Below are 20,950 nucleotides of genomic sequence, written 5' to 3' on the forward strand. Positions count from 1 at the left end.
GGCCTGATCTGGGGCCAAAGTCAACAAAGTAGTACAGAAAAGCCCTGTTCTTTTCCATTGCACCTCCCCTGATCCTAAGATGTCCTATTCTGTACTGATTTTTTAATAAAAATAATTGCGGCAATAATATTAACAGCCATCATTTATCCAGAACGTACTGTATGCCAGGTATTATGCTGTTAGTGCATTATTTTATTTAGTCATCACCAGTGAGTGTCCTTGAGGTAAGTATTAGTGTTGTCAGTAGCTCAGCTGTGTCCGACTCTTTGTGACCCCATGGACCATAACCCACCAGGGTCCTGCATCCATGGAATTTTCCAGGCAAGAATACTGGAGTGTGTCGCCATTGTCTTCTCCAGGGGCTCTTCCTGACCCATGGATCAAACACAGGTCTCCCACACTGCAGGCGAGCTCTTTACCATCTGAGTCACCAGGGAAGCCCAAGGTAAATATTAGAGTTGAACTCATTTTATAATTGTAAACTGAGCTAAAAGAAGTAAGCAATTTGCTTATATGTACATAATTCCTTCAAAAAATGTTTTTGTTTAAAAACAGCAGTTTTCAAATACCTGTTTTAATGAACTAAATGCTTCTCACTTTTAATTAATATTCTTTTGATGCCTTTCCCTCTCTTTTTCTTTCTCAAAGAGCCAGACCCAAATAAATGCTTTATAAGCATTATTCCACTTAATTCTCATAACAATTTTATAAAGCTTATGTAAGTTATGTAACTTGCCCAAATGATCAAATTGATAGTAAGCTACTAGGCTGGATTTGAACTCAAGCCGTCTGAATACAGAGCTTGCACGGATAACAGTCAAATCATGCCATTAAAACCCACCTGTGCGATAAAAACCGTAAGCCGATCAGGCAAAGCTCAGGTGGTCTCTCATGAGCTATCATCTTCTCATTTGACTTTTTAGCCTTTCAACAGGTCAGATCTATGTATCTGGCTGGCACTAAAGTGTGAAGATCCATCTCATAAATTCAGTCACTGAACTCAAATAAGCCCCTGAAATCTACTTTTCTACAGCTTCACAGCAGAAATTAACTAAAGCCTGATTCTAGCCTTCAGTTTAATATTATAAGTTAATCAAATCTACTGAATCTTTGCTTTGTTTTGAGAACTGGTGAACTGTATATTTGTACTGAAATCTATGGGCTTCCCTGGTGCCTCAGTGGTAGAGAACCCACCTGCAATGCAAGAGAGGTGGTTTTGATCTCTGGGTCAGGAAGATCCCCTAGAGAAGGAAATGGCAACCCCCTCCAATATTCTTGCCTGGAGAATTCCATGGACAGAGGAGCCTGGCGAGCTGCAATCCATGGGGTTGCAAAGAGTCAGACACGACTTAGGGAATAAACAACAAACTCTCTAAGCCTGTTTTCTCTTCCCTTGTCAGTGGGATAATAATGCCTATATTATGGGATTTAGGAGATATTAATAAATATGCATTAAATATATGGTTGATAATCTGGTTAATGTTATGGTTAATAGTGTGGTTCACTTGGTGAACATAAGTGTTCAATTAATGTCAACTCACTATTTAACCTAAATTGTCAAGACAGTTATTTTGACTCTTCTCATGCCTATGAATTGTACACTGCTAACATTAGCTTCAGAGAAGGCAATGGCCCCCCACTCCAGTATTCTTGCCTGGAAAATCCCATGGACCGAGGAGCCTGGTGGGCTGCAGTCCATGGGGTCGCAAAGAGTCGGACACAACTGAACGACTTCCCTTTCACTTTTCACTTTCATGCATTGGAGAAGGAAATGGCAACCCACTCCAGTGTTCTTGCCTGGAGAATCCCAAGGATGGGGGAGCCTGGTGGGCTGCCGTCTATGGGGTCATACAGAGTCGGACACGACTGAAGTGACTTAGCAGCAGCAGCAACATAAGCTTTGAATGTGAGGGTTCAGTAGGCAGACAAATCTGAAGAATTAAGCATGTGTTTTTGATCTAGTACTTATTAGGTTTATTGTTTATAATTCTTCATACTTTGCTCCATATTAATTCATGTAAAGTTTGAGTTGGCATTCATAACAAGTTCAGTTTGGAACAAATTGTGGCAGATACTTAATGACACACACACAAAACAGAAACTCTTGCCTCTATTATTTGCAAATAAAAAGTAAGCAACTGGGACTTCCATGGTGGTCCAGCGGTTAAGAATCTCCCTTGCAATGCAGATAATGTGGGTTTGATCTCTGGACCAGGAACTAAGATCTTGCACATGCCTTGGAGCAACTAAGCCGCACTCCAGAATTAGAGAGTCTGTGCGTTGCAACAAAAGAACCTGCATGATAGAGAACCCAGAGATAAACCTACACACATATGGGTACCTTATTTTTGACAAAGGAGGCAATAATATACAATGGGGCAAAGACAGCCTCTTCAATAACTGGTGTTGGGAAAACTGGGCAGCTACGTGCAAAAGAATGAAATTAGAACACTTCCTAACATCATACACAAAGATAAACTCAAAATGGATTAAAGACCTAACTGTAAGACCAGAAACTATAAAACTCTTAGAGGAAAACATAGGCAGAACACTCAATGACCTAGATCAAAGCAAGATCCTCTATGACCCACCTCCTGGAGTAATGGAAATAAAAATTAAAGTAAACAAGTGGGACCTGACTAAACTTAGAAGCTTTTGCACAGCAAAGGAAACTATAAGCAAGGTGAAAAGACAACCCTCAGAATGGGAGAAAATAATAGCAAAGGAAACAACTGACAAAGAATTGCTTTCCAAAATACACAAGCAGCTCATACAACTCAATTACCAGAAAAGCAAACAACCCAATCAAAAAGTGGGAAAGGGACCCGAAGAGACATCTCTCCAAAGAAGACATACAGACGGCTAACAAGCACACGAAAAGATGCTCAACACCACTCACTTTTAGAGAAATGCAAATCAAAACTACAATGAGATACCACCTCACACCAGTGAGAATGGCCACCATCAAAAAGTCTACAAACAATAAATGCTGGAAAAGGTGTGGAGAAAAGGGAACACTCTTGGATTGCTGGTGGGAATGTAAACTGATACAGCCACTATGGAAGACAGTATAGAGATTCCTTAAAAAGCTAGGAATAAAACCCCCATATGACCCAGCAATCCCACTCCTAGGCATATACCCTGAGGAAACAAAAATTGAAAAGGACACATGTATCCCATTGCTCACTGCAGCACTGTTTACAATAGCAACCTAGATGTCCATCAACAGATGAATAGATAAAGAAGCTATGGTATATATATACAATGGAATACTACTCAGCCATAAAAGGAATGCATTTGAATCCATTCTAATGAGGTGGATGAACCTAGAGTATATTATACAGGGTGAAGTAAGTCAGAAAGAGAAAGATAAATACAGTATACTGACACATATATGTAGAATCTAAAGAGATGGCACTGATGAATTTATTTTCAGGGCAGCAGTGGAGAAAGAGACATAGAGAACAGACTTACGGACATGGAGGAGGAGAGAAGGGAGAAGGGGAGATGGATGGAGAAACTAACAGAAATTTACAATAGTGTATGTAAAATAGATAGCCAACAGGAACTCAAACAAGGGCTCTGTGACTGGGTGAAGGGCAGGTTGGGGAGGGAGATGAGAGGGAGGTCTGGGAGGAGGGGACATGGGTGTACCTATGGCTGATTCTTATTGAAAACCACAAAATTCTGTAAAGCAATTATCCTTCGATAAAAAAAAAAAAAAGAACCCACATGATGCAACAAAGATCCTGTGTGCTGCAACTAAGGCCCAACATAGCCGAATAAATACATTTTTTAAAGTTATTGTTGTTTAGTTACTAAGTCATGTCCAACTCTTTTGCAATCCCCATAGACTATAGCTTAGCAGGCTCCTCTGTCCATGGAATTTCCCAGGCAAAAATACTGGAGTGGGTTTCCATTTCCTTCTCCAGAAAATCTTCCCAACCCAGGGATCAAACCTGAGTCTTCTGCATACGTAGGCAGATTCTTTACCACTGAGCCACCAGAGAAGCCCTTTTTCACAAAGTAAGCAACCATAAAAATTCTCAACTCCTACAGAGTCACTTAGATTTAGGAATAGTCAAGTTTATAGAATAAGAGTTTCTCTTTGAAATACAGATATGCCTCAACTGCCAACAGATATTCCTCAACTGACCATGGGGTAAGCTGACTATATTGCATGTTGAAAATACATTGAATACACCTAATGCACTGGACATCAGAGCTTCACCTCATTCACCCTAAACATGCTCAGAACAGTTCCAGTAGCCCACAGTTGGGAAAAACCATCTACACAAAGTTTAATTTATAATAAAGCATTGAATAGCTCATGTATATGAATATTGTACTGAAAGTCAAAAACAGAATGGCTGTGTGGAGACAGAATGGTTATTAACGTATGTTGGCTGTTTACTGTCATGATCGTGAAGGCGGCTGCTCCTACCGAGTATCGTGAGATTATACCATATAACGCTAGCCTGAAAAAAAGATCAAGCTTCAAAATCTGATGTATGATTTCTACTGAATGCATACTGTCCTGCCATTAAGTTAAAAATTTATTAAGTTGAACCACTGTAAGTCAGGGACCATCTACAGCAGCATTGTTAATACCATATCTTTCTTCTCTAAATATAGCAATGTTGTTAAGAACATTTCTTTTTCAACTTTATGACTTCCTGAAATATGGGATCCATTTACTTGTTTTTCCTGAACATAGTATATATTCATTTTTGCTGATTTATGTAGAACAATTTCTTTTTCATTCAGTATCATTCTTAAGATTGTTTAATATCCTGCAACTTCATGAGAACTGTGGTCTAGAGTGTGACATTTATGAAAACTGAAATCACAGCATTCTCCAGTAGTGTGGTTGTGTGAATTCCATGATTGATTTTGCACTTGTATGATGGGCTTCCCTGGTGGCTCAGATGATAAAGAATCTGCCTACAATGTGGGAGACCTAGGTTCCATCCCTGGGTTGGGAAGATCCCCTGGAGGAGGGCATGGCAACTGACTCCAGTATTCTTTCTTGGAGAATCCCCATGGACAGAGGAACCTGGCAGGCTACAGTCCATGGAGTTGCAAAGATTCGGACACAACTGAGCCACTAAGCACATGATTTACTCTGACCACCAAAAACACTTAAAAAAATTGCCGTTGCTCCAAAGTCATCTCCAGATGCTTAAAAATTGTTTGGTCACAGTCCCTCTAGATTTGCTAATCCAATCTATCATCTAAGGGCATAAAAAAGAAAATATAATGGGAAGATACATATCTGTAGCAAAATAAAATGTTCTAAATAAAGTCAGTTTCTTTGTTTTTATTAACATTTTCCATAAAAACTCAATTTAACTTGCAGGGAAAAAACTCTGCATTTCACTGCCTTCTGTGCATTTAACTCCAGGCAACCATCTCACAAAGGTAAACAACTAACCATCAAGAGAACTAGATAAGAGACTAGAATCAGTGAAAATATTTATTGAGAAGCTTATACTAAGTAATGAGGATCCAGAAACGAATAAGATCCAGTACCTCACTCAAGAGCTTATATAAGCCCAGCACAAATCCATCCAACCACTTGAGAAAAATTCATTATGAAAAAGACAATATATTTTTAAGTGCTCACTTGGATTCCACTAAATGTGCCCTTTGTGCTTTCTTTGTAAATCTTTATCAAATATATTTTGAAAATAAAAGAATATAGAAAATTATGAAGTACAAAATCATAACTTTCAAACACTATTATGTATCACAATCAAGAACCCAAATTATGGCATTATCTATATTCTTAAAACTAATGTTATTGCTTAGATTTTTGTGTTGATTTCCAGTGTTCAAGCATTTTAAAACTCTTCAAGAGATCTATTTCTTAACAGATTTCTTCTTTCTGCCTTCATTATTATATGCCCTGTTGCGCTAGTTAAGTTCCAAAGGTTAATATTATTCAAAGTTATTGTTGAGTCTTTGAAACAATTTACCTAAAACATTTCTGAAGACAAACATTCCCCAAGACATAAGCATTACATTAATAGCTGTTCTTTCACAGAACAAAACCTTGTTAGTTAACATTTCTTATTTCAGGTTCCTCCATGGAACCCAGAAACATCCGTGAAGTTGCCTTTGCTCAGGCTCAGAAGTGAGCTCCAACAGAACTGATACTGTGTGCCTAGTATTATTTTTCTTGTTAACTGACTGACCATATTTCATTTTTCTAATGACCATGGGATAGCAAAGAACATTCAGTCATATGTAGAGACTTTCAACACTGGATAGAGGTTTTCTAAGCCTTCTAAAAATAAAGACTAGTCTAGAGTAGCATCATATTTTTAATGCCCCGTGTTTGTTACACAACTCAGTTATAGATACTGCCAATGAATCTCTGTTTCAAGACTGTTATCTATCTTTCAGTCTCCAAATGAGGGCAAACTGTACTTCACAATGTAACTGTTTTATGGAAGGGGAAAAAAGAAATTCTTTCTAATTTCAGCTCCACCAGCATATTTTATTTCTAGTTGTTATAGCAGTGTTATGCATGAGCGTGAGCCTTTTTAATGCTTTGGGGTTTTTGGTTTGAGGGTGTGTAGGAAAGCAACAGCAATGTGTGAAGCTTAAATGTCTTGGACAAGAAACTTCACTGCATTACAAAATTCTGGGAGTTGTGGTGAATACAATTTAACTGAGAAGTTTTGTGATCTCCTCATCAAATTGTTATTGCTGTTGTTGATCAGTCACTAAGTTGTGTTTGCCTCTTTGCAACTCCATGGACTATAGCCCGCCGGGCCCCTCTGTCCATGGATTTCCCAGGCAAGAATACTGGAGTGGATTGCCATTTTCTTCTCCAGGGGATCTTCCCAACCCAGGGATCAAACCTGCTGTGGTCCCCTGCTTGGCAGGCATATCCTTCACCACTGAGGCAACGGAGAAGCGCTCTCATCAAATTAAACCAGGGCTATTTTTGTTTCATGTTTCTTTTCCTTTATCAGTATCCTACTAGGGACAATCTTACATGTGGTACAACTGCAGGAGGCTGCCTCCTTATCCAAATTCCTGCTCTCCTGGGACTCCGTTCAGGGGATGCCTGAAAGCCCATAATTCCTTTGTCCGTTCCATGCATTCTTTTGTCCCTGTTACAATGTGAATATCTCCACACTGGTTGATACATTAAGTCTTATCAGGCAGCTGGTACACTTTGGGAGTCTTTTACTAGGAGTTTGGAGACTTGAATTCATTGATAAAATCTTTTGGGTTTTTTTTTTTCCTTGCAAACAGATACAAAACAAGACTGAGTTAGCTTATAATGGAGAGTGGGAGATAATTCTAGGGATATTAAGACATCTTTGCTTACAGCTGACCCTATGTTTCACTGAAGTGATTGTTTAATTGACAACACACCTCCAAGATATTTAGCTTGGGGAAAATTCATGTAGTCACACTGCAAATAAGTATCTGTCTGTCTGGGACTTCTCTGGTGGTCCAGTGATTAGGAATCTGCCTTGCAATGCAGGGTTCGAACCCTGCTTGGGTAAGGAAGATCTTCTATCCCGCCGGACAACCCGGCCTGTGCGCACAACTAGAGAGTCCAGGCTCTGCAACAATCTGGCTCAATGTAATAAAGATCCTGCGTGCTGCAACTAAGATCCCATGCAGCCAAATAAATAAATAAGTACTTTATAAATTCCTAATATATATACACATTTCCTTCATAGAACAGTTTTATAGAATGCAGCTATAGTAGCCAATCTCAAAGACAGCCCCCACCCCACCCCCCCGCCCCCGCCCCGGCCGTCTCCACCCCCTGGAACTCACACCCCTCCTGCACTGTAGCACAGTTACTTTACTCTAGTTTACTCTGTGAGCAATAGGATATGGCAGAAGTGACAGTATGTCAGTTGAAAGATTAGATCATAAGAATCTTCGTGATTTCTGTCTTGGTCACGCTCACGCTCTTTTGGATCACTGGCCCCGGTGGAAGCCAATGCCTTATTGGGAATGGCCTTATGAGAATTCCCTGTGCTGAGGAACTAAGGCCTCCAGCCAACAGCCTGTGAGTGATCTGGGAAGCAATTCCTCTAGCGCAGCCAGGCCTTCAGATAACTGCAGTCCCATCACCACTTGGACTGCAGCTTCATAAGACATCTTAAGCTGGAAACACCCAGTCCGGCAACTCGCAAATTCCTGACTCCCAGAAACTCTGTGAGATAATAAATGCTTATTGTTTTAAACCACTAAATTGTGGGACAAAACATTGTCATGTCACTGTAGACATTTATCATGTGTCTCCAGAATCCATAGGCTAAAATCGATGAAATATCATAACTTAGCATGAAACTGCTGCCAGATAAAAAAGTATAAACCGGGTGTAGTAAACGCAAATGCTTACAAAGTCCAGGCAGGTAGGACCCATGGTGAATAGAAGACTGTTCCCTAAGTCTAGGATGGAAACAGCCATAGATATTTGTCACTGTGTGGGAACTAGGGTTGTGATAGTGCCAGAGCTTCTAATTTTTTCAATTTGTAGTATACATCAGTTGATCTCTTTCCAAGTTCCTACAAAATTAGTCCAAGCTAATCACAGCTAAGTCTATTCTTTCAGTCAGTGATTGCTGCGGGAACAGGTGTGCACGCATGCTCAGTGGTGTCCGACTCTTTGTGACCCCACGGACTGCAGCCTTCCTGCCTCCTCTGTCCGTAGAATTCTCCAGACAAGAATATTGGAGTGGGTTGCCATTTCCTTCTCCAGGGGATCTTTCTGACCAAGGGATCACACTTGTGCCTCCTGCTCTCTTGCACTGGCAGGTGGATTATTTACCACTGAGCCACCAGGGAAACCATAGGTTCAGGCATGGGGCTCAGGAATGGCCTACAAAGCGCAAGGGGAAATGTCCCTGGAAGCCTCTGGGAAAGATTATTTTGCTCCTCAAAAGGGGCACAGAAGGAACAAATCTCTTTTCTTCTTCCGGACATGAACTCTATCTAGATGTAATGTCTTGTTCTTTGTTGGCAGTCTGAAGATGAAGCCAACACTTGGATAGCCACACAGAGAGATAAAGAGCCTGCCACCTCAAAGGCATGGTTAGGCACTGAAGCAATCAACCTGGATTGCTTGGTACTTCCTACTGAATGAGATCATATAATCCTTGAAAATACCTGACTTTAAGCCAGTTTGAGTTGAAGCATCTTTTACTTGCAGCCAAAAGCTTTCTAACATGCACACACACAAGGAAGGCTGGTAACCCGTAATTTCATGGATGAGCTACTGATTTTCAATAATACATACAGTTCAATTATTAAAATAATGCTTCACTAAACAAAATATATCTGGATGGCATGTCCATCTTGGTGGTGGCTAGTTTGTGATCTCTCTTGTAGACACTATCTGATCATATTAGAAAAAAGCATTAAAAGCTCATTTGCATTTTATTTGAGGATCTCATTTGCTCACTGATCATTGGCTGACATTTTAAAAAACTTGACTTAAAATTCTTAGAGCAGTTTTAGGTTTACAGCAACACTGAGGGGGAAGGTACACAGATTTCCATATATCCTCTTCACCACTCATGCACAGCTTCCTCCATTATCAACATCCCCCACCAGAGCGACATATTCGCTACAATTGATGAAGCTACACTGATACATGATAATCACCCAAAGTCCATAGTTTATATTAGAGTTTACTCTTGGTAATATACATTCCGTGAGCTTGGGGAAATGTATAATGACATGGATGCATTATGATAGTATCACATAAAGTATTTTTACTGTCCTAAAAATTCTCCATGCTCTGTCTGTTCATTCCTGCCCCAACACCTCAACCACTAGCAGCCACCGATCTTTTTACTGTCTCAACAGTTTTGTCTTTTCCAGAATGTCAAATACTTGAACTCATATAGTATATAGTCTTTCCAGATTGGCTTCTTTCACGTAGTGATATGCTTTTAAGATCCCTCCACATCTTTTCATGCTGAGTAATTCTTTTCAGTGCCGAATAATACTCCATTGCCTATTGGCTTCATTTAAGGACCAATCACTATAGAATGCATAATTCTTTCCATTGGGGATTTTACAATGAAAGCAAGTCTGGAACAATGTGATTGTGACTGTAGAAATCCTGTGTGTATGGCATGCCAGGCTAACCCATATTCCAAGAGCATAACTTGATTAGGGAAGATTTCATAGTTTGAACAGGGTTTTAATGGCTATGGGGAATTTTGTCAGACAGACAAAAGTTTAAGAGTAAACTCAAATAGAAGAGTGACTGTGTTTATTGTATAACTACCACATATTATGCGGCTGTGGAAAAGTTAATGTAATCATAGTGTGGTATATGGAATAAGAGTGACTTTTTTCCCATTGAAATCTGCAATGGGGAAATAATATCTGAGGTACCATTTTTAATTCTGTGAGTTGCCATTTACTGCCGTATTTGTCCTGATAATTGTCTTCACATACTTAAATGATAGTCATGTGCTCACTGTCCAGCCCTTAATATACTGTTTCTAATTCTTATAGCTTTGTAAAATAGAGTTATCTCCATATTGCAGACAGGGAAACTCTATTTTCAAAGAGGTTAGCAGTGATTGATGGATGAGCAGGCAGCCAGGACCCCTAAATCCTATCTCTGCTCCCACTCTCTCCCATCCTCGGGCAATGAGTTCCCCAGAGGACGTTTATGCATAGTATACAAGCCGGGCAAATGCAGACTTTTACAATCAGCTGAGGCTTTGATCCCAAACCCCAAAGTAGTTTCCTAGTAGTCGTGGAAGTGTTGGTCGCTTAGTCATATCCAACTCTTTGTGACTTCACAGACTGTAGTCCGCCAGGCTCCTCTGTCCATGGAATTCTCCAGGCAGGAATACTGGAGTGGGTTGCCATTGCCTTCTCCAGGAGATCTTCCCGACCCAGAGATCGAACCCAGGTACCCCGTATTGCAGGCAGATTCTTTACCATCTGAGCCACCAGGTAGGCAAATGACCAAACAGCTAAACTGCTTCTCTCCCTCTCTTCCAACCTCAACCCAAATCTCAACTTTATGGTCCCTAAGATTCCAGTGATGAAGTAGGAAAAACAGTAAGCAAAAGGAGGGAAAATAGGACATTGACCATTTATGCTTGTACAGACTTAGACCTCCCACAATAATACTATTAAGGGAGTCCAGTAATGCGAATCAATTGCTGTTCTTGGATCTGCACACTCCAAATCGGGACATCTCTTTCTTGAACGTGAAAGAAGCTGGGGAGAAAGGAGTCTTTAATACCACTCTACCCCTGGAGGCCAGGAAACTAATAAATAATTTAATAGGGATTTGAACCCAGGTCTGCTGGACTCTAAATCAGTAGGAGAGTATAACCAGCATCATAGCTGGATAAAGTAGGTTTCCACTTGGAGGCAACTTGTGGCTTAGTAGATGGGCAGATTTTCCTAACAATTTGGATTTTCTACAGACAGAGTGAGCTGGCTTCCAAGTAGAAATTTCCCCCACTCACAGTTTTTAAAAAGTACCTGGAAGTCTACTTGTTAGGAAATTCTGGAAAGGTTTCCTGCATTTGACAGAGAGTTGGGGCTCTAAGTCATTTTTAGCGTGGAGATTCTGTGCTTCCCAGATCACGGGCAAACAGTTCTAGCCAGGTTTTTCTTCCTATCCGTTTATTCCTTTTACCAGTGACCATAGCTCGCTTGCAACTGAGAGATTTGAAAACTATTCATTATCCTTAGGCAGACTGCTCAGGAAGAGTTTTAACTCAAAATATCTAGTATTGGGTTGACCAGAAAGTTCATTTGGGTTTGTCTGCAACGACTTGGCTTTCAGGGACCAAACCTGTGGGGGAAGGAGAGAGAAAACCCATCGGACAGGACTAGTGCTCAGGAGAGTGGAGCGAGGGTGGCTTCATTCTTGTTGTCCATCTTAGGGGGGAGATGCTGGGGTGCAGCAAGGGACAGGTGCATGGTAGTGAGGGGATTTTCTGTTTTGCGGAGGCAGGTTTTCACAGAGTGACGTACTCTGAGGAGTTAAGAACTCAAAGGCAGTTACTGAGGCTAACCTACCACATTATAGTTGGCACTTCTGAGTGCTCTGCTCATCCGTTTATAGGCATTATCTCAGTTACCTCCCCCCATCAGATCTATCTTGGAAACATGATTACTATCCCTTTTTCAAAGATGCTGAGCCTTTGACTTAGGAAACTAAGGGAACTCACTTAAGATATTTTAAGGCCAAATTAACCTTTTTTTTCTTGTGGGGGGCTCAGGGGTAAAGAAACCTCCTGCCAATGCAGGAGATGCTGGTTTGACCCCTGGTTCAGGAAGATCTCCTGAAGAGAGAAATGGCAACCCATTCCAGTATTCTTGCCTGGGAAATCCCATGGACAGAGGAGCCTGGTGGGCTACAGTCCACAGGATCACAAAAGAGTCGGACATGATTTAGCCTTAGCAACAAAACAACAATGAAAATCTATATTCCTCATATATCCTATGTACAATTTGAGTAAGCCTGAAAATGAATCTATAGAATTAATTTCCATGTAGGGATTACACCAAGGTTAGATGAGCTTTTTAAAATAAATGGAAACAAGTATTCTGTTTTATAAAATTCTATTTGAAACAATAAGGAAAATAGAGATCAAATGCCTCTTAAAAGCATTATGAATACAATGAGTCACACAGAACTTTTCTTTGGCTCTCGGCCACCATATGTAAGGGCAACAGCCCTTATACATGGGTATATATGGTTAAATATGGAACAGCTGTTGCAATTGTGGGTCCTCAGACATCTTCATGGCAGAGGGCTGGCAAAGCAGAGCGAGACCAATACAAGGAAGAGGTATAAACCTGACCTCTACTGCCGGAGACTTCTTGCCAACAGAGGCCCTTTGCCCAAACCACTCATTTAGCAATTCACTACTTGTTTTCTGGATCTTTCATTTCCTAGAACTTTAAACTAAATACTACATGTTCTTTTACTGTATCCACTCCCCTTGGCCAAAGCCCTGATAATGTCTTATAACTTTAAATCTTCCACAGTCCCTAGACAGGGACTTATGTTATTGATATTATTTAATATATTTTTGCTTTTATGTGAAAGAACAACGCCCAGTGTTTCTTTTTTAACAATATTTTGGCACTTGGAATTGTTCAAGTAAATACTGCTTTTAGCTTTTCCAAATATAGGCAGGACCCAAACTGTACATGGAAACTTATCCAAAAGTTATTTGGTGTATTGGTTTTAGAACCCTGTATATTCAGTCCATTAAGTAGGTAAAGCATAATGATCGCCTAAATGACCGTAAAACCAAATGTCCCTGTATAACAGTTGCCACAGTAAAGTGCAGGTATGCACATGGGTTCAGTACTCGCGCCCCGCTCCACCCCCCTGAGGCTGCAGCTCCTCTCTGCTGTGAGGTGGGCAGGGACACACCCCTCTTCACTTCCCTTGTTAGGTTTTTGGCTGGGAGGCTGGGGACAGTTGAGCTCTTGAGCCTTTGTAACCCAGGTTGCTCGATGGAGCTAGAGGCTGCAGAGGTGGCAAGAGAGACTGGGGGACCTCAGGGGGCTTTCAAGACTTTTGCTGGGAACGGCCTGCCGCGTGCCATCTGCTTCCTTCTGTTCCTTCTCCTCGCTCCTTTAGTGCTGCTGAAGGGACGGGAAGGCAAAGAAAGAATCCACAGTGGGCTTCTTGCAGCTGTAACACGATGGAGCTGCAGCCCCCTTTCCTTCGGCTTTGCTGTGTGTGACAGCGTGAGGCGCGTCTGAGGGGAGAGCGGTGGCTGGATGGGGCCTCGCCTCTCCGGGGTGGAGGGAGACTTCTCCCCTGGCCCCCAACACAGGTACCGTAATGTGTCAGAGGCAGGAGTGAGAAACGCATGCCAGGGAATGGGGAATCCACTCCATCGGATGGGGAACTGGAAATCCCAAACATCTGCATGTTGGCAGCAGCCAGGAGGAATGAAAGAAGGAAGGAAGAGATTAGCAGCGGAGGGGAGTAATACGTAAAGAGCAGGTCTGTTTAAGCCATACTTTCCCTGTAAAATAGAGGACAAAACCCAGACCGAGGCCCTTGACTTCGCAGTCCAATTACAGACATGCTGTTTTATCAACTCAGAAAGGGTACGCTTTAAAATGGAAGCGATTACATCCAGATGTGGAGTTTTCTGTGGTTAACTCCACTTCGTACGTGTCAGCTTCATAACCTGTTAAATGTTAAGCGCTAAGTCGCTTCAGTTGTGTCCGACTCTGTATGACCCCATAGACAGCAGCCCACCAGGCTCCTCCGACCCTGGGATTCTCCAGGCAAAAATGCTAGAGTGGGTTGCCATTTCCTTCTCCAATGCATGAAAGTGAAAAGTGAAAGGGAAGTTGCTCAGTCATGTCTGACTCTTCACGACCCCATGGACTGCAGCCTACCAGGCTCCTCTGTCCATGGACTTTTCCAGGCAAGAGTACTGGAGTGGGTTGCCATTTCCTTCTCCAAAATGTTAAGTAGACCTTGGAAAATCTTCAGCTCCTCTTAGGTGTAAAACGAGCTGGCGAATAGGCCACACCAGGGTCCCTCCTCTTTTGAGCTCAGTTCCAACCATCTTCTCTTCTACTCACTTCTTGTTATTTTCCTCTCTCCAAGGTGCATAGGTGCTCTGGGACTGGGTCTGCCTTCAGGCTCCCAGGAAGTGTGAAAGCCTGGGTGTAGGCGCCACGCAGAGAAAGGAGGGCAGCAGGGTTAAGCGGGCCACTCAGAATCCCCAGGTGAGCCTTTCGTGGACCATCATGAGAGTGGCAGAAGGCGGAGACTCAGTTTTGAAGAAAGAGGGTGATTCCTTTTAGAACTGTCACCTATTATAGGCAAAGAATCTATGATTTGTCAGAATCTGTGATTCTTCCCTGATGGTCCAGTGGCTCAGACTCCATGCTCCCAATGTAGGGGCCTGGGTTCAATCCCTGGTCAGGGAACTAGATCCCATGTGCCACAACTAAGACCCAGCACAGACCAAAAAAGAAAAATAAAGAGGTAATTAAAAAATAAAGTGTACAAATCAATGGTTAAATAAAAAAAAGAATCTGGGATTGATGAATTCTGCTGACCCCTTCTAAAATAAGTAAATCAACTTCCCCCAAATATGGATTTTAACTTTACTCTTTCTCGCCAAGTACAGTTTTAACTATGCTTTAGGAGTCGGAAAAGTGTAAGTTAAAAAAAAAATGAAACAGTGGGAAAATCATCTTGAGTAAAACATATCAAATAAAGATTTGATAAACATTACTGGATGCCTAATATTGTTCATTTGTCCACTTCTCAAAAACAACAGAATGATCTCTGTTCGTTTCCAAGGCAAACCATTCAATATCACAGTAATCCAAGCCTATGCCCCAACCAGTAACGCTGAAGAAGCTGAAGTTGAACGGTTCTATGAAGACCTACAAGACCTTCTAGAACTAACACCCAAAAAAGATGTCCTTTTCATGATAGGGGACTGGAATGCAAAAGTAGGAAGTCAGGAAACACCTGGAGTAACAGGCAAATTTGGCCTTGGAATGTGGAATGAAGCAGGGCAAAGACTAATAGAGTTTTGCCAAGAAAATGCACTGGTCATAGCAAACACCCTCTTCCAACAACACAAGAGAAGACTACACATGGACATCACCAAATGCTAAACACCGAAATCAGATTGATTATATTCTTTGCAGCCAAAGACGGAGAAGCTCTATACTGTCTACAAAAACAAGACTGGGAGCTGACTGTGGCTCAGATCATGAACTCCTTATTACCAAATTTAGACTTAAATTGAAGAAAGTAGGGAAAACCGCTAGACCATTCAGGTATGACCTAAATCAAATCCCTTATGATTATGCAGTGGGAGTGAGAAATAGATTTAAGGGACTAGATCTGATAGAGTGTCTGATGAACTATGGAATGAGGTTCGTGACACTGTACAGAGGACAGGGATCCAGACCATCCCCACAGAAAAGAAATGCAAAAAAGCAAAATGGCTGTCTGGGGAGGCCTTACAAATAGCTGTGAAAAGAAGAGAGGCGAAAAGCAAAGGAGAAAAGGAAAGATATAAGCATCTGAATGCAGAGTTCCAAAGGATAGCAAGAAGAGATAAGAAAGCCTACTTCAGCGATCAATGCATAGAAATAGAGGAAAACAATAGAATGGGAAAGACTAGAGATCTCCTTAAGAAAATTAGAGATACCAAGGGAACATTTCATGCAAAGATGGGCTTGATAAAGGACAGAAATGGTATGGACCTAATAGAAGCAGAAGATATTAAGAAGAGGTGGCAAGAATACACAGAAGAACTGTACAAAAAGATCTTCATGACCCACAGATAATCACGATGGTGTGATCACTCGTCTAGAGCCAGACATCCTGGAATGTGAAGTCAAGTGGGCCTTAGAAAGCATCACTACGAACAAAGCTAGTAGAGGTGATGGAATTCCAGTTGAGCTATTTCAAATCCTGAAAGATGATGCTGTGAAAGTGCTGCACTCAATATGACAGCAAATTTGGAAAACTCAGCAGTGGCCACAGGACTGGAAAAGGTCGGTTTTCATTCTAATTCCAAAGAAAGGCAATGCCAAAGAATGCTCAAACTACCGCACAATTGCACTTATCTCACATGCTAGTAAAGTAACACTCAAAATTCTCCAAGCCAGGCTTCAGCAATATGTGAACCGTGAACTTCCAGATGTTCAAGCTGGTTTTAGAAAAGGCAGAGGAACCAGAGATCAAATTGCCAACATCTGCTGGATCATGGAAAAAGCAAGAGAGTTCCAGAAAAACATCTATTTTTGCTTTATTGACTATGCCAAAAAGCCTTTGACTGTGTGGATCACAATAAACTGTGGAAAATTCTGAAAGAGATGGGAATACGAGACCACCTGAGCTGCCTCTTGAGAAATCTGTATGTAGGTCAGGAAGCAACAGTTAGATCTGGACATGGAACAACAGACTGGTTTCAAATAGGAAAAGGAATACGTCAAGGCTGTATATTGTCACTCTGCTTATTCAACTTATATGCAGAGTACATCATGAGAAACGCCGGACTGGAAGAAACACAAGCTGGAATCAAGATTGCCAGGAGAAATATCAATAACCTCAGATGTGCAGATGACACCACCCTTATGGCAGAAAGTGAAGAGGAACTCAAAAGCCTCTTGATGAAAGTGAAAGAGGAGAGTGAAAAAGTTGGCTTAAAGTTCAACATTCAGAAAACGAAGATCATGGCATTCGGTCCCATCACTTCATGGGAAATAGATGGGGAAACAGTGGGAAAAGTGTCAGACTATTTTTTCGGGCTCCAAAATCGCTGCAGATAGTGATTGCAGCCATGAAATTAAAAGACGCTTGCTCCTTGGAAGAAAAGTTATGACCAACCTAGATAGCATATTCAAAAGCAGAGACATTACTTTGCCGACTAAGGTCCATCTAGTCAAGGCTATGGTTTTTCCTGTGGTCATGTATCTATGTGAGAGTTGGACTGTGAAGAAGGCTGAGCGCCGAAGAATTGATGCTTTTGAACTGTGGTGTTGGAGAAGACTCTTGAGAGTCCCTTGGACTGCAAGGAGATCCAACCAGTCCATTCTGAAGGAGATCAGCCCTGGGATTCCTTTGGAAGGAATGATGCTAAAGCTGAAACTCCAGTACTTTGGCCACCTCATGCGAAGAGTTGACTCATTGGAAAAGACTCTGATGCTGGGAGGGACTGGGGGCAGGAGGAGAAGGGGACGACAGAGGATGAGATGGCTGGATGGCATCACTGACTCGATGGACATGAGTCTGAGTGAACTCCGGGAGACGGTGATGGACAGGGAGGCCTGGCGTGCTGTGATTCACAGGGTCGCAAGGAGTTGGACACAACTGCGTGACTCAACTGAACTGAACTAAGTAAAATTCTGATATTTCATTAACAGGAATGAAAAATTAAGAAAACAATAAGATGATTCAGAATGGTTAAACTAAGATTATTTGAGTTGGGTGTAGGAAATTAACTCAGTTTCTAACTGAATTAGGTTTTAACAGTAAACATTTAAGTCATGTTCAAGCTTTCTTCAGAGTACAGTGTACTATGGGATTCCCAGGTGGCTCAGCACTAAAGAAACTGCCTGCAATGCAGGAGCCTCGGGTTGGATCCCCGGGTCAGGAAGATCCCCTGGAGAAGAAAAAGGCAACCCGCTCCAGGGTTCTAGCCTGAGAAAACCAATGGACAGAGGAGCCTGGTGGGCTACAAAAGAGTCATGGGGTCATAAAAGAGTCAGACACGACTGAGCGACTAAACAACAGTATACTGTGGGACAGGCGGGCTCCCTTACACTTTAACACGATTATGCCAGGCTGCAAAGCATTACCTTCTTTATTGGCCTTCCTCGTTTCTTGTTTAACTTCAGTGGCATAGTCAGGAACAACTGAAAGGGGAAATCCCTAAAACATCCAGCTTCAGGGATGTTTAAAAAGATTCTAAACCAACTTTTTTTTTTTCCTGGCCGGAGAGGTGGGGCGGTGCAAGTCGGGGGAGGTGTTGAAAAGGCTTTGCTAAGGTCGAGCCAACAGCTACAGAGTTGCCGGTGGACAAGGTCCACTGTGGAGAGGCAAATGAGTAGGCTTAACTCAAGTCCCATGCTCGGCCAAAACGAGGCAGGTGTTAGAGGGATGGGCTTTTTGGATAGGATGGAGACCCGGACGGATGAGGTCTTCTCTGGTTAGAAAGGAAATTTGGTATTAAGAGGGCTTCACTGAATCCCAATAATAACCAAACAACTGGTGTTGTTCAGGGCTCCGGTGGAGAGTGGGTGGCAGGAAGTAGAAAGGCTCGACCTGCTTTCCCTGGGTCGGTTCAGGAATTTAATTTCAGCAAATGTTTATTGGAGCCTAATAAGCGCTGCCCACGGTTTTAAGTTTTAAGCACTGGGATACAAAGGGAAACGAAACGTGGTCTTGTCCTTGAGGAGTTCACAGCTCAGGAAAATGGCTTCGGCATTCCAAGTGGGCTTTGAGAACTTTTACGCCGGGACTTATCAAGGGTAGTAACCCATCCACACTTGTAAATATTTCAAAACATAGGAAATGAGGCGCGGCATGGGGGTGGAGGAGAGGTGGGCTGCAGGGGCTGGCGGCAGGTTTGGCAGCCGCCAGACGGAGGGGCTGTGGTGGTGTCGCCTGCTAGCAAGGAGCAGCCAAGACCGTCTCCCGCGTTGGCACCCTCGGATTTGGCTCGGGCACCCCGAGGCCGCCCGGGCGCGCGGACGGCGGGAGCCGGGCAAGGACAGGCGGAGCCCGGCCCCGGGGCGAGACCGCGCGCCTGTGCCCGCCGCCAGGGGGCATAGTGCCCGGGTCCGCGCCTTCTCCCGGCGGGGCCTCTCCACGAGCCAGGGCTCCGCGGAGCGCACGCCTTCCCCGCCCGGGACCGCTCCCGAGCGCGGCGAGCAGGGGCGCGGCCGCGGGCCCCGCGGCGGGAGGCGGTCCGCGCGCGGGAGGGCGGGAGGGGGCAGGCGCGGGGGTTCCGGGGACGCGCAGCGCCGCCCCCGCCTCCCCTTCAGAAGCGGCGGAGCCGGGGAGCATGGACCAGACGCCGCGGCTCCGGCACCATGACACTCCCCCACTTCGCGGTGGCTCTGATTCTCGGGGCGCTCCCCGGAGTGGTCAGCCTTGATTCGGTCCTCGGTTATCCCCTCCACCCCCGCCATCACCATGCGCCCTCTCGGGGTCCCCGGGACCCTTATTACCTTACCACCCAGCGGCGGCCACAGAAGACGCCGCCGCCCCCGCTCCCGCGCACCCCGCACCCCCCGCCGGCGCTCCGCGCCTCGCGCGCGCACGGCCTCCGCGCGCCCCGGCCGCCTCCCGGGGGCTGCCCCGCCGGCGCGCCCGGGGCCAACGCGACGGACTCCGGCGCCCCTTGTCTGCGCTGGGCAGACGTGCCGCCGTTCCTCGCGCGGCCGCCGCCGGCGGGCTGGGCGCAGCTGCGAGGGCAGCGCCACAACTTTTGCCGGAGTCCGGACGGCGCGGGCAGACCCTGGTGCTTCTACGGGGACGCCGGCGGCAAGGCGGACTGGGGCTACTGCGACTGCAGACGCGGTGAGTGGCCGCGGGGCGGCGGCGCCCGCGCACCGGCGGGGAGCCCGGCTGGGTGGCCTAGGTGCTCCTGGAGGAGAAAGTGAGAGCGGGTGGGGTTGGGTTTGCCTCGCTCTGTGTGAAGGTGGACGGCCACGGACCTGCCGTCCGAGTGCCTTGGCACCGTACCTTTGAACTAGCGAGGCGCGCTTTGTGTGCGGTTACCTGGGGTGACAGTCTCTCCGGAAGGTGCTGCCCTGTCGGGCTCCTGCGTGCGGGCGTGGCTCCCGGCTGCGGGCTGGTCTCCGGCCACGGAGATGTGGTGGGGGGAGGGGAAGGGGGTGTGTGCGCGCGCGCGCGCCCGTGGCGTGGATGTGTGTTTTCTGCATCCGCTTTGCCTTGAGAATGGTACCGTATTTAAGTGGAAGTGGCAAAGCAAAAGAGAAGTAGTTTCTAATTACCTGTTTTGGAAAGGGAAATATTAAATCTAATATGACAATCAATTACCACCCCCCGCCCCCAATTTCTGCCCGCAGGTGACATGTATTTGAAAAAGTTTTTGCAGACTTTCTGGGCCAAAATGCGACTTGTCAAATGATGTTAATGTTCTGGGGCACAGCGTGGTAAATATCAGTGAGTGAAGAAGAAAGAAAGGGAAAAGATAGGAATAGTAACTATTCTAGGGAAAAAGCATCTTGATATAATAGTCAAGGGCTGTTTTCAAGAATGCCAGTATTCAACTGTATACGTTATTTGTAGAAAACCGAAATTAGTTGGTAAAGAGATAAAGTTGGTAAGATGTTTCACATTAATTAATGTAAAAGATCACAATAGATTTAATGTAAGTGAATCATCTGCCTTTGAACAGTACTTTGTTTTGAATTGGTGGCGTTTTGTTTACTGTTATTAGGG

General features: G+C 44.0%; 1 protein-coding gene across 3 annotated transcripts in view; it reads left to right on the plus strand.

Moving 5' to 3' along the window:
* The first annotated feature begins 19,330 nt into the window (after positions 1-19,330).
* The window catches only part of PRSS12 (serine protease 12), an 82,735-nt gene continuing 81,115 nt past the window's right edge, over positions 19,331-20,950 (plus strand). For 2 of the 3 annotated variants that reach the window (XM_069593397.1, XM_069593398.1), the window contains exon 1: positions 19,331-20,062. In XM_069593397.1, the coding sequence (XP_069449498.1) occupies positions 19,573-20,062 (490 nt within the window). In that variant the 5' untranslated portion in view covers positions 19,331-19,572. The remainder of the gene's footprint in view (positions 20,063-20,950) is intronic. The other variant, XM_069593399.1, reaches the window with a different exon arrangement.

Source organism: Ovis canadensis, chromosome 6 (genome assembly GCF_042477335.2).
Source record: "Ovis canadensis isolate MfBH-ARS-UI-01 breed Bighorn chromosome 6, ARS-UI_OviCan_v2, whole genome shotgun sequence".
In the NCBI taxonomy this organism is placed as follows: domain Eukaryota; kingdom Metazoa; phylum Chordata; class Mammalia; order Artiodactyla; family Bovidae; genus Ovis; species Ovis canadensis.